Here is a 13699-nt window from a genome sequence, read left to right as displayed (position 1 = left end):
ACACCCTCAAAGGATTTTGTGGCTCCAGTTTTAAAAATAGAAAGTGTTGAAAGTAATCACCATCTGTGGTAGAGGAGTTCCAGTAAAGTTACACCATATTAAGCTTCAAAAATAAATTTGAGTATCACAAAATGAGGCTTATTGTTGGGCATAATAATAAGATAAATAATGTTTAATTAATTTATCACCAATATGACATCTCTCTGTACGTGAAGTCCATTGAACAATACACAATGTAATGATGATTAACGAATTAGAATTTTATTTTAAAAAATATAACTTTGCATGTTAATTGTCAGAGAAATGTAAAAAAACTGCCTTTACAGGTAATACAAATCCAGTCCAAGTACTGTATTCAATACTTCCAGCAATCCATACATCAACATTCAAACCCCACTGCACTGCAGTATTATCACCAGAAAAAGTGAGATTAGTTCATGTGCGAAGAGCAGATTTGAGGGATACAACGCAAAAACTCTGTTTTAAAACTTGTGATCTGCTTGATGTATTAACGTAGATTTTAAAGCATTATCAAGAATTTGAAAAGGGAGGGAGGGGAAAATACGAGATCTAAAACTTGAGCATAAATAGCAATCTGATTATGTTTGGATAAATTTTACTGGGAGGAAGACTATCTTCTTCCAGAAAATTTACACCTAGCAGCAGAAGAAATTAGAGTGGCGAAAACCTATTTCTTTCAAGGTACCCAAATGATAAAATATGTTGCAATAACTTGACTGCGAATATAATTTTGGTTTAATTAATTTGGACAGCAGTAACACACATGCTGTCCGATCCAGTTTTGTTCTTGCACATTTGTGACCCTAGCAGCATCAAAGAATTAATCACATCAGTAAAATATTCACAAGAGATTTAGACATTAGCCGGCCAAGGTAAAAATCCAGCAGTAATACATTTCAAAGATACCAAACCAAATTATCTATTCGCTCAGTATTACTTCAGATGACTACAGAGTTGGAAAAAGGTTTAATATAGATCTTAAAACAGTCGTATCCATGTTAGGGACATAGCTGCTATTTATATCCACATTAAGTACTATAAATGCAACAGACATTGATTACAGTGTACTATGAAATGACAGACTTTACAGTACACCTGACAATGTATGTGTTGCAACTACACTAGACCTTTTCTCTTCATTTGCTCTCTAAGAACGTCAAGTTTGCCATGTGTCTTTCCAGAGATTTCACGCCAAATGTGTCTGTGTTCTTCCCATCTAAGGTTTCACCGTTTGCAACTGTCTGCAGTTGGTTTCCTCTCCAGCTGTGGGGTGAGCCCATAAATGTCTGATCTACTTTACACTGTAAAAGATAAATCATATTAGAACCATACATACAGAACATATTACTGAATGTGAAACATGCAAAATCATATTTAACATAGTCAGTCATAGAGTGATACAGCGTGGAAACAGGCCCTTTGGCCCAACTCGCCCACACTGGCCAACAATGTCCTAGCTACACTAGTCCCACTTACCTGCGCTTGGTCCATATCCCTCCATACCTGTCTAATTGTTTCATAAACGATGGGATAGTCCCAGCTTCAACTACCTCCTTTGGCAGCTTGTTCCATTCATCCACCACCCTTTGTGTGAAAAAGTTACCCCTCGGATTCCTATTTAATCTTTTCCCCTTGAACCTGTCCTCTGGTCCTTTAGTCCCCTACTCTGGGCAAGAGACTCTGTGCATCTACCCAATCTATTCCTCTCATGATTTTGTACACCTCTATAAGATCTCCCCTCATCCTCCTGCGTTTCATGGAATAGAGACCCAGCCTCAACCTCTCCCTATAGCTCACACCCTCTAATCCTGGCACCATCCTCATAAATCTTTTCTGAACCCTTTCAAGCTTGACAATATCTTTCCTATAACATGGTGCCCAGAAGAACTGAACACAACATTCTAAATGCGGTCTCACCAACGTCTTATACAACTGCAACATAACCTCCCAACTTCTATACTCAATACTCTGACTGATGATGGCCCAAGTGCCAAAACCCTTTTTGATCAGCTTATCTACCTGCGACTCGACCTTCAAGGAGATTTTTTCCCATGGACAGTTGAATTTTTCAAAATGATCTAATCTGGGTTATACATAGTCATTTTATTATGTTTGATCTAATAAAGGTGTAATATTTTGCATTAACACAGCAGATTAATTTTTCCTTTATTCATTCTGGTTGGATCAAGAGCACTCATTATGTTCTCCACTCGTCCTGGCAAAATTTCCTTATTGTAGATTATTTTCTAAATGGGGAGAGAATCCAGAAATCGGAGGTGCAGGAGTCCTAAAAAGTTAATTTGCAAGTCGAATCAGTAGTAAGGAAAGTAAATTCAATACTGGAATACAAAAACAGAGATGTAATGCTGAGGCTCTAGGGCACTAGTCAGGCTGCATTTGGAGTACTGTGAGCAAATCTGGGCCCCATATCTGAGGAAGGGTGTGCTGGCTCTGAAGAGGGTCCAGAGAAGGTTTACAAGAATGATTCGGAATGAGTGGGTTAGCACATGCTGGAGCATTTGACAGCACTGGGCCTCTACTCCCTGGAGTTTAGAAGGCTGAGGGGGGACCTCATTGAAACTTGCAGAAGAATGAAAGGCATAGATAGAGTAGATGTGGAAAGGATGTTTCCACTGGTGGGAGAGTCTTGGACCACAAGTCATAACCTCAGAATTAAAGGGTGCTCTTTTAGAAAGGAGGTGAGGTGGAACTTCTTTAGTCAGAGGTAATTAATCTGTGGAACTCATTGCCACAAGGGGCCATGGAGGCCAAGTAAGTGGATATTTTTAAGGCAGAGATGGACAAATTCTTGATTAGAACAGGTGTCAAGGGTTATGGGGAAAAGGCAGGAGAATGGGATTGGGAGGCAGAGATCAGACATAATTGAATGGTGGAGTGGACTCGATGAGCCGAATGGCCTAATTCTACTCCTATGATTTGTGAACTTGTATCAGCAGATGTATGCAATCAAATAATCAATGTTGTTTAATTGTCTGCTAATCTGTTTTGCAGTGGTGGTCATGGATTATATTTATGTAGGCTATTCTTATCCTCAATTACTGAATTACTATTTGTCTACAATTGTGCTTTAAATATAAATATTTATCTAAAGAATAGCCAATGAATCAATTTTGATGGTGAACAAAAGTTGGAGCTATTGTTGAACCTAATAATCTGAGTCTGAACTAATTTTTTATGATAAACCTTTTTTGGACATAGAATATCATATTCCATCACAGCATTCTTAACGTTTCCTCAAACAAATATTTAAATAATTGCCAAATCTTGAATTCATTAAGTTAATCTGTTATCTGATAATTAGATCTGCAATGTTACACTAAATGCTGGAATAACTCAACAGTCCAAGCAGCATCTTCTATAGAACTTGGGTAGGTGACGTTTCGGGTCGGGACCTGTCCGTAGCAGGGTCCTGACCTGAAACATCACCTTCAAATGTTCTCCAGAGATGCTGTTTGACCCACTGAGTTACTGCAGCACTTTGGGTATTTTTGTGTGAACCAGCAAATGCTGTTCCTTGTTTCTGCAATGTTACACTTACATCCAGATTTTGAAAATAATTTATGGCTTCTCTTGCCTGAAGTATGTTTACAAAAATGCCAGCAAATTTTCCTACTTGACAACTGTTGGCCACAAATGAAGTGGTGGATCTACTACTTCCTTCAAGAATAGGCAGGTGCTAGATTCCTCTAGTGAAACAGGACTTTCCAAAATATTTAAGTTATTTTTGTGAAATGATTAATTTCAGGATTCACTATATTACCTTGGTTAGGATATTCTTACCTTTTTTAACAGTTTGTAACAAAGAGAAAGAGCTTTCATTAATACAGTCATCATGTTTATCGTTTCCTGAATTATAGTGTCAACCTAGAAAGGGAGAGGTGTTCCAGAATTATTGCACACTGAATATGACAACTTCTATAATCAATTTGTTAAACAGTTTACCCATCAATTGCATTACTGCTGTCATATCCAAACATATTCATATTTTTGCAATACAATTTACTAATTGTTACTTTAATATTCAGATTTGCATTGATTACTGTACATCACATATTGCAGTTCCTTGCCAAGACTATGCCAAGAAAAGCACCTTCTAAACCCATGGTTTCTACCACTATTATATAGTATGATATACCAATGTGATATAGGATAGCAGGTGCATGGGAAAATCACCATGTTCCCTGACGCCACCACATAGACATAGAAAGTAGGTGCAGGAGTAGGCCATTCAGCCCTTCGAGCCAGCACCGCCATTCAATATGATCATGGCTGATCATCCACAATCAGTACCCCGTTCCTGCTTTCTCCCCATATCCCTTGGCCCTAAGAGCTAACTCTAACTATTGAAAATGTCCAGTGAATTGGGATCCACTGCCTTCTGTGGTAGAGAATTCCACAGATTCACAACTCTCTGGGTGAAAATGTTTTTCCTCATCTCAGTCCTAAATGGCCCACCCATTCTTAAAACTGTGTGACCCCTGGTTCTGGACTCCCCCAACATCGGGAACATTTTTCCTGCATCTACCCTGTCCAATCCTCTAAGAATTTTATATGTTTGACATATCAGAATGCTGACTGGAGTAGAAGGCATTAGAGTCATAGAGTGATACAGTGTAGAAGCACGCCCTTCAGCCCAACTTGCCCACACCGGTCAACAATGCCCCAGCTACACTAATCCCACCAGCCCGCATTTGGTCCATCTCCCTCCTAACGTGTCCTGTCCTGTCCTTTAGCTGTAAGGAGCTGCAGATGCTGGTCTACACCAAAGGTAGACACAAAGTGCCGGAGCAACTCAGCGGGACAGGCAGCAAGCTGGAGAGAAGGAACAGGCGACGTCTCTTATGTCGAGACCCTTCTTCAGACTAAGAGTTAGGGGAGAGGGAAAGTCGAGATACAAGGAGAGTAGTTCAGTTCATTGTTGTCACGTGTACCGAAGTACGGCGTAAACACCAGGGTCACGGGTCAAGGTCAGCAGTCTGAAATCCCTCTCCACTGTTATTAATTTAGTTCAGTTTTGAGATTCAGCGTGGAAGCAGGCCCTTCGGCTACAAGTAGAGTATTGTCTGCATTTCTGGTTGCTCTATTGCAAGAAAGGATGTGAAGGTTTTTAGAGAGGGTGCAAAAGAGCTATTCTAAAATGCTGTCTGGATTAAGAGGGCATTAGCTATAAGGAGAAATTGGACAATGGACAAACGGATTGTTTTCTCTGGAGCGTTGGAAGGAAGATCTGATAGAAATATAACAAATTATAAGGCACAGAAAGGGTAATCTCTTTCCCAGGGTGGAAATATTTAAAAAAAACTAGATTTAAGCTGATGGGGGGGCAAAATTTAAAGATACGCAAGACAGGTTTTTGTTACAGAGTGGTGAGTATCTGGAACAGGCTGGAAGGGGTTGTCATAGAGTCTTACAGCACGGAAACTGGCCCTTTTGCCCAATTCATTCATACCGACCAAGATGCTCTATGTAAGCAAGTCCCATTTGGCCCATTTCCCTCCAAACCTTTCCTATCCATGTACTTGTCCATGTGTCTTCTAAATGCTGTTAAAGTCTTGCCTCAACTACCTCTTCTGGCAGCTTGTTCCATATACCCACCACCTTCTGAAAAAAATTACTCTTCAAGTTCCAATTAGATCTTGCCCCTCCCACCTTAAATCCATGTCGCCTGGTTCTTGATTCTCCGACCCTGGGTAAATGATCTGTGCATTCACCCTTTATATTCTTCTCTTGATTTTTTTACACTACTTTTAGATCATCCCTAACCTGGTGGTGGTCAGGACAGATACAAGAGTGGCACTTAAGAAGCTTTTAGATAGGCTGGAACTTGGGGGCATATAGATCATATGCTGGCAGAGGAATTGAACGTGGCATTGTGAGCCGAAGGAACTCTTCCCGTGATATATTATTCTACGCTCCTACAATAGGAAGAATGTGATTGCATTTGGAGAAGGTGCAGAAGGAATTCATCAGATGTTGCTCAGAAAGAAGTGTTTTTGTAATTATTGATAAGCTGTATTTATGAGCAGAATAATTTAGGGAGGTCCTGGTACAGACGTATAAAAGTAAAATAGGGCATAGATGGAGTATAAAGTGAGAAACATTTTCACATAGCTGAGGTGTCTAAGACTACAGGGTATATAGTAAGGAAATGAGATTGAGGGGATCTGAGAAAGTATTTATTTTGCATAAATGGTGATTGGAATTGAATGCACTTTACTTGAGGGGATAAAGAATATGGAGACTCTCATTAACATACAAGTAACATCAAGTTGAGCACTTGAATTACCAAGTCGGGGCTACAAAGCAAGTGATTGTGAATGGGATAAATATGGATGGGCTCTTGATGGGATGAACGGACCATTTCAATGCTCCTTGGATCAATGGTTTGCCGCTATTTATGGCTCGACATCCTGAATTGGGTGCTAAATTACCTGGTCTGGCCCTAATCAATTTGCTTTCTTTCTTGACAGATTACAACATCTTGGTCAAAGGATGAGATTTTATAGGAATATATTAAGGAAACAAGCATTTGTAAATGGAGGGAAATTCTATAATTTGGGATCTGGTACAATACAGACATAATAGTATAATAATTAAAATGCACAAGAGGTTGGAAAGTGCAGATAACTCAGCAAGAACAAAAGCTGTCGAGCCATGCCTAAGCAAGGATTTAACATAGAATGAGTTTTTAAATAAATGTGTTCTCTGAAAACAATCGAATGATAGTGAAGATCATCATCATGCGGTTTGGATGCAGTTCAAATGTCTTAGTCCTTGGAACTTGTAGTAGCCATATAGCTTAACTCAGTATGTTATAACTATAACCAGTTACCTTTAAATTTTATCTGCCTGTAATTATGTGGGTGGTATTTATTACGTCGTCGGAGGCATGTTTGTGGCTGGGATTCTCGCGCAGACCCTACTAGTTTTTAGTTTAGTTTGAAGAAGCATGGGGGAGTGGTCACAGCTTTCGACAATGCACGAGTTTGACAACGAGTAAGATCAAAATGTACTTAAACAAGAAGTTTGGATGAATATCTTACTGTTTTTACTACGACAATAAAGAAACAATTAATCAAGAGACTGTGTTTTGAAGATTTATCTTTCGACAGCATTGAATGTCTTTGGGGAGCTCGTGAATGCCTATCAATATAATCTCCTAACCCCTGTCTTCAATCAAAGTGGCTAGAGGAAAGATTCCTTGAATGATATAATAATCTGCCACGACAGAACTTGCAGAGGATAGAATAGTGCCTTCCAGAGAAGATAAAGATCAGAGCATATGTGGTGTGTTGTAAATGTAAACTATCTGAAACATTTAACAACACAGGAGGATACTGGGTCCACACCACTTCCTATTGATTCTATTCTCACGCTTATTCCTTCCTGCGCATGCCTGTTAACTCTATTTGATTCATTTTTACCATTGATCTACACTAAAGGGTAATATACTGGAGCCAATTAACATCTTTTGGGACAAGGAAGGAAACACATAATCTTGGTGAGAACATGCAAGCCCCACAGCGACAGAATCTGTGGTCACAAGTGAAGCTGAGATCCCAGAGCTGTGAGTCAGCAGCATTAACTGTGTACAGGGGCACCCATACTTGTGAAATTTGATAGATACGTATTTGCACACCAAACATGATCCACCCATGCATCTTTTTGTATAGAAAAAGAACAGACCTTGGTAAAGGTGGCAGCTTTGCCATGAACAGGGGTTCGGCAGGTCATTTGCAGTTGCTGACATAAAGCAGGAAACCTTTCAGCTTCCACCAGCAAAGATGATTTCTCATCCTCTTCCAGCTTAGGAGAGAGAAACACATTTAGTTCAGGCTCTTTATAACTATCAGAATACAATGCAGAGGAATGTTTTTGAACTCATTACTATCAGAATTTAATATTTGAATATTGACATTTAAATGAAATACTTAAGATGTTGAAGAACCTTCAAGCTGTGGTTATATTGAATAAACCTCAGTTTCTACATATTAGATTTTACAGCTAATAAACACACAGGCGGAGTTGATTAAATGAAAGTCAAGAATAGCTTCCGATGATAATTTTCTCGTGCAATTTTTCATAGATTATACGTGCGCATAAATAAGAATATACTGTTTGCCTTATAGTAAATATATCAGACAAGTCATTGAAAGTGAATTAACATGATTTAAAATACAGGATTCTAATGAATTTTCAAAGAGATAACATTCACATGCAAGTTTATTAGTCAAATTACTCCACAGGGAATGAGTACCAGCAGGAGTTTGGTAAATTGGTACAGAACTGTTCATCTTATTTTCCAGCTTTTAAAAATATTTTCATGCAAAATATTTAAAGTGCTTTTATGTAACAACAAAATTAGGAAAATGAAAGAAATGCCAATTTATATAGAAAATGTTGACTACAATATTCTGATATGATGAGGGTGAACACCTGAATTAATCATCTGGTTTATTTAAGTCTAACCAGATCTTAATTATTCCCATATATTTAAATATATAGACACAAAGGAACTGATATTTTGATAGGTTGCAGAAATATTTCATATTAGGTAAAACTTGAGTAATTTCTAAAATCCATTAATGTACCTGATTTGAGAACGAATGAAGTGATGAATGCAGTCTGAGACCTTCTTCAGCAAAGATCTGAGAAACACAAAATATTTGCAAATTATTCACACAATCTTCCACAAAATATAATGTTAGCATTGATGTTATACATGTATTTTCAGTGATACATTTTTTTTAGGTGTCCTTGGAATTGTTCGTTGAGAATGACAAGAGTTTTACATTTTCATACAAACTTATTGTGTTTGTGATTACTAGCTAGAAATGTTTTAAATAAAGACAATAAACTACTATTTTAATCACAATGAGTATGCAAACAATAGTTTAAAATGGAGTAGCTATTTATTACCAACAGTGTTCACCAGACCTGATTTTCAGGTGGATTTAATTCTATGGCTGGAACTGGTGTCGAGGATCTTGCAACTTCATTTATTCTCATTGCAATCTCATTTTGACCCATGTGACTGTCACTAGTTCATATTCCTACTTGCATGCCTTTGGTGGTATAAATCAGGTACAACCATGTTCAGCAACAATTAAAGGTATCGTTGTATTGCTCTTTTTGCCAAGGACTTGGTGCATGACTGTAGCATCTAACTACTCGTTACATTGCTGTCACAGAAGAGATACAGTACTTAGTGATTCCTCCTGCTTTTTCCTCAATACAATTATACTTCATGCATGTAACAAATTGAGTGCAGGAAACTCTTCTGATCACCAACTTTATCCCGGCTAATACGGGACAGTTGGCAACCCTATTTATATCCCATCATTCCCTGCATTTTGATCACTACTTTAATCCAGATGTAACAGTTCATCACAAAACTTCTGCTTTTCTATTATATTTCCAAATGATGGCTACCAATATATTGTTCAAATCCAGTGGTTACCAGCTTTTGGAAAACATAAGTCGCTCTACTAAAAATGCTTTATAAGCAATTATTCATAACGATTTTTAACATATAATGTAGAAACAGGGAACTGCAGATGCTGGTTTACATTAATAAAAGATACAAAGTGCTAGAGTAACTCAGCAGGCCAGGCAGCATACATAGTAAAACATTGATAGGTGATGTTTTGGGTTGAAACCGTTCTTCAGACTTATTTTGCAAAACAGCAAAGGATACCTCAGTGTTCCAGTATTCAGATACAAACGCAACATTTGTTGGAACAGGCGGGGAATGATGAGATATAAATAGGGTTGCCAACTGTCCCATATTAGCCGGGACATCCCGTATATTGGATTAAATTGGTTTGTTCCATACAGGACTGCCCTTGTCCCGTATTTGATTGCTACTACTCGGGTTGAGGGGACTGTCGGGTCGGCGTGCCCCGCCTCACCCATCCCGACATAGTGCAGCCCATGGAGTGCAGCAGCAGCAGCGCCTCGCCCGTGGCTCCGTCAATCGGCAGTCCAGCCAGCTGTCCGACCTTTGGACCTCCGCTTACTGCCGACACCACCACCCCTCCTTCTCATGGCCGATCATCGGTTCATGAGTTAGATTGGGTGCCGCACTTTGCACAAGATGTCGCACGTGCCCGGGCCAAAACTCCTCAGCTGGCCCGCTGGCTGGACTTTGTGTGCATTCCAGCACCCTGGCCAACTCATCATTCACCCAGCCACGGCCGAGTCAGTCAACGAATTGCCGTCGGGAATTTGTCCCTTATTTTGATCTTTTGTCCCTTATTTGGGAGTGAGAAAATTGGCAACCCTAGATATAAACCATGTGTAGCCAGATGAGATTAGTTGTAATTGGCATCATGGATGACACTGCCATTGTGGGCCGAAGTACCTGTACCTGTGCTAAAAATGGCTGCCTCTTACTTAAATCGATCCCAGGTTGGAAGCAAGAATGTTTGAAGCTTATTCAAGAAAGATAAGACAGCAATTAGCATCCTTACTTCAGCTTGGTGAAACAAATCCTGTGTGGTTTTCAAAAGGCCTTCCCCTCTGAAATAATAAGAGAATTGTTAAATATAAAAGCAACATTCTTAGAATGTATTGTAAATGTAATAATTTTAACTAGCTTAAAATGTCAACATAAGATGACTAAATGTATAATGATGAAAGAGCTTATAAAATTTGCTAAGATTGTTAATACAATAAAACAATGCTTGAATGAGGTATAGTGCTGAGCGGTAGGGATCAGCCTTGCAAGTTCCTGATCTCAGCTGTGTTGGAAGAAGGAAATGACAAAGGGTGAAAACTATTGATAGAGTGGAAGTGCAAAAGAAAAGTCAGAACATAATTTACCCTGAATTACTATTATCCAGCAGTAGAGATCAGTAAGAATTAGGTGAAAGTTGACTTCCTGATGACTGAGAAATGGTGTATCACAGTGGGAGATCTAAACATATTAAAAGGCTGTCTAGATTTAATAGATGTATAATATATGTAATAAAGATCTTTCTAATGTGAACAAATTAAAAAGAATCTCCCTGTTCTTTATGGCAATTATCCTATTAAGCTAAAAGTAAAATTGGATTTATAATGGTGGGAGTTGGTTGGCTTAATAATGGCGCTGAAAAAAAAGCTGCTCACACAAGCAAAAAAACTGCAGATGCTGGAAATCAGAACTAAAAACAGAACATGCTGGCAGAATCTTTGGTTCTGACAAAGTGTCTTGAATCTAAAATGTATATTTATTTTTCCACAGATGCTGCTTGACCTGAGTGCATCCATTATTTTCTGCTTTTATTAAGCATTCAAATCAGATATTACACTGATGGTACCGACTCATACCTTTAACCAGTTATCCAAAATGCATCTTACACTTATTAGGATTAAATTCCATCTGCCATTGCTCCGCACAATTTAGCAGATGATCAACATCATTCTGTATATCATTTTATAACACGAGGAATCAAATTTTATAACAAGAGGAATCGAATTTATAACAAGAGGAATCGAATATAGGAGCAAAGAGGTCCTTCTGCAATTGTACAGAGCCCAAGTGAGACCTCACCTGGAGTATTGTGTGCAGTTTTGGTCCCCTAATTTGAGGAAGGACATTCTTGCTATTGAGGGAGTGCAGCGTAGGTTTACAAGGTTAATTCCCGGTATGGCGGGACTGTCACATGCTGAGAGAATGGAGCAGCTGGGCTTGTACACTCTGGGGTTTAGAAGGATGAGAGGGCATCTCATTGAAACAAATAAGATTGTTAAGGGCTTGGACACACTAGAGGCAGGAAACATGTTCCCGATGTTGAGGGAGTCCAGAACCATGGGCCACAGTTTAAGAATAAGGAGTAAGCCATTTAGAACGGAGACGAGGAAACACTTTTTCTCACAGAGAGTGGTGAGTCTGTGGAATTCTCTGCCTCAGAGGGCGGTGGAGGCAGGTTCTCTGGATACTTTAAAGAGCGAGCTAGATAGGGCTCTTAAAAATAGAGGAGTCAGGGGATATGGGGAGAAGGCAGGAACGGGGTACTGATTGTGGATGATCAGCCATGATCACATTGAATGGCGGTGCTGGCTTGAAGGGTCAAATGGCCTACTCCTGCACCTATTGTCTATTGTAGTCTAAGACTGTCCTTATCTACAGCACCATCATTTTTTATGTACGTTGCAAACTTATTAATCATACCTCACACATTCACATCCAAGCCATTAATGTTTATAACAAACAACGATGCTTCCAAAACAGATTGTTATACGATGCCCACTCGTTACAGCGTTGATGTGTGACAGAGATGGACTGTGTGTGTGTTTGTATATATCTAAGCCCTTAAATAGACATGATTTTATCTTTAAATCGGACTTTAGCATGTGCTAAACATTATTCCCTTTGTGGATAGCTCGATGTATAGTCTTTCCGCTGACTGGATAGCACACAACAAAAACCTTTTCACTGTACCTCAGTATACGTGACAATAATGAACTAAGCTAAACCTGCCTGTGTCTCACGTTTTCTGTCAAAAAAACAACAGTAAAACTGTAAAAAGCTATTTGGTCTAATTTATCAATAATGTGACAGTCTGATATAGCTGGAAGGTGCAATGCAAGCCTGAACCCATTGAAGGTTCAGAAAAGCTCCAGCTACATTCTAAGAACATCACAGCTGAATGCAAGGATCAGCAACCTGACTGAGCAAGTGTTAGAAACTAGTATGTCGAACCTGTTTATACATAAGAAATGTTAGTGTATTCTGGGAGTCTCTGACTGAAGCAGGATATGCCATCGTTGCCAGTTGCCAAAGACAGATCAACTACCAGAGATCTGGTGCTAGTAGAAGGTAGTAATGGGAAAACCGCACACCTATTGCCTTTAATCTGCATCCATACATTTAAAATAACATCAGGCATTTGTTTTTTCCTTCAGCGACATTTCATTATAGGATGTCCTAATTTCTACATCATTCAGTTTTATGATTATTCTTATCATAATAATTTGTAAAGTTTTGTAGGGGTAGTCTTATGTTCACTAAAGATCAGCTGAGAATGCATTAATTATTTCCAACTAATTTATTTTTTCATTCAGTTGTATCAAGATATTAATCTTTTTTTTTTTAATAAACCAACGACATTTGTGTGGGGTTGTCAATTTTACCTTGTGAAAAGATACATCGAATATGCCATACTAGACATACTCTGCGCCTGCCGAAGAATCTCATTCTCTTGGTCCTCCCATCTTTCTGTTTCTGCGTCTATATCTGACGTGTGCAATCGCAGCTCCAACCCTAATTTTGCTATCTTTGCCTGTTCCTATATTTAAAACAAAAATATTTTCATTCCAGACGTCATTAGGCAACAAGTGGGTTCAATTAAATATGGACAGAATAAATAGGATTGGAAAGTACTGCAGGTCCTCTCCAGGTTACAGCAGGCTACATAGACTGGAGAAGTATTTTAAATCTCCTTTTCCCATTCTTATTAACCAAGCTGATATTAATAAATTTAGCCTAAGCTAATAATGATATTCTGTTAAAAGATTTTATTGCAGATGAGGTTTTAAATGCTATTCATAGTTGTAAGAAGGACACTTCTGCTGGTCCGGATGGGGTGTCTGAATAGGATTTGCAAAATGGACATGTTAACCAGAATCTATTCTTTCTGGATGCAATGTGGCAAATAAGCGAGATCGGTAT

The 13699-nt window shown here is 38.8% G+C and overlaps 1 protein-coding gene across 1 annotated transcript in view; it reads right to left on the bottom strand.

Annotated features, from left to right (window-relative positions):
* Positions 1-157: 157 nt before the first annotated feature.
* Positions 158-13699, bottom strand: part of ctnnal1 (catenin alpha like 1) — a 319864-nt gene continuing 306322 nt past the window's right edge. Inside the window, exons 14-19 of the mRNA XM_033012208.1 lie at positions 13162-13316; positions 10515-10563; positions 8634-8690; positions 7729-7848; positions 3823-3906; positions 158-1322 (exon numbers count right to left, since the gene is read on the bottom strand). Of these exons, the coding sequence (XP_032868099.1) occupies positions 1158-1322; positions 3823-3906; positions 7729-7848; positions 8634-8690; positions 10515-10563; positions 13162-13316 (630 nt within the window). The 3' untranslated portion in view covers positions 158-1157. The remainder of the gene's footprint in view (positions 1323-3822; positions 3907-7728; positions 7849-8633; positions 8691-10514; positions 10564-13161; positions 13317-13699) is intronic.

Source organism: Amblyraja radiata, chromosome 2 (genome assembly GCF_010909765.2).
Source record: "Amblyraja radiata isolate CabotCenter1 chromosome 2, sAmbRad1.1.pri, whole genome shotgun sequence".
Classification (NCBI taxonomy): Eukaryota; Metazoa; Chordata; class Chondrichthyes; order Rajiformes; family Rajidae; genus Amblyraja; species Amblyraja radiata.
This window is presented reverse-complemented; position numbering and strand designations above follow the sequence as displayed.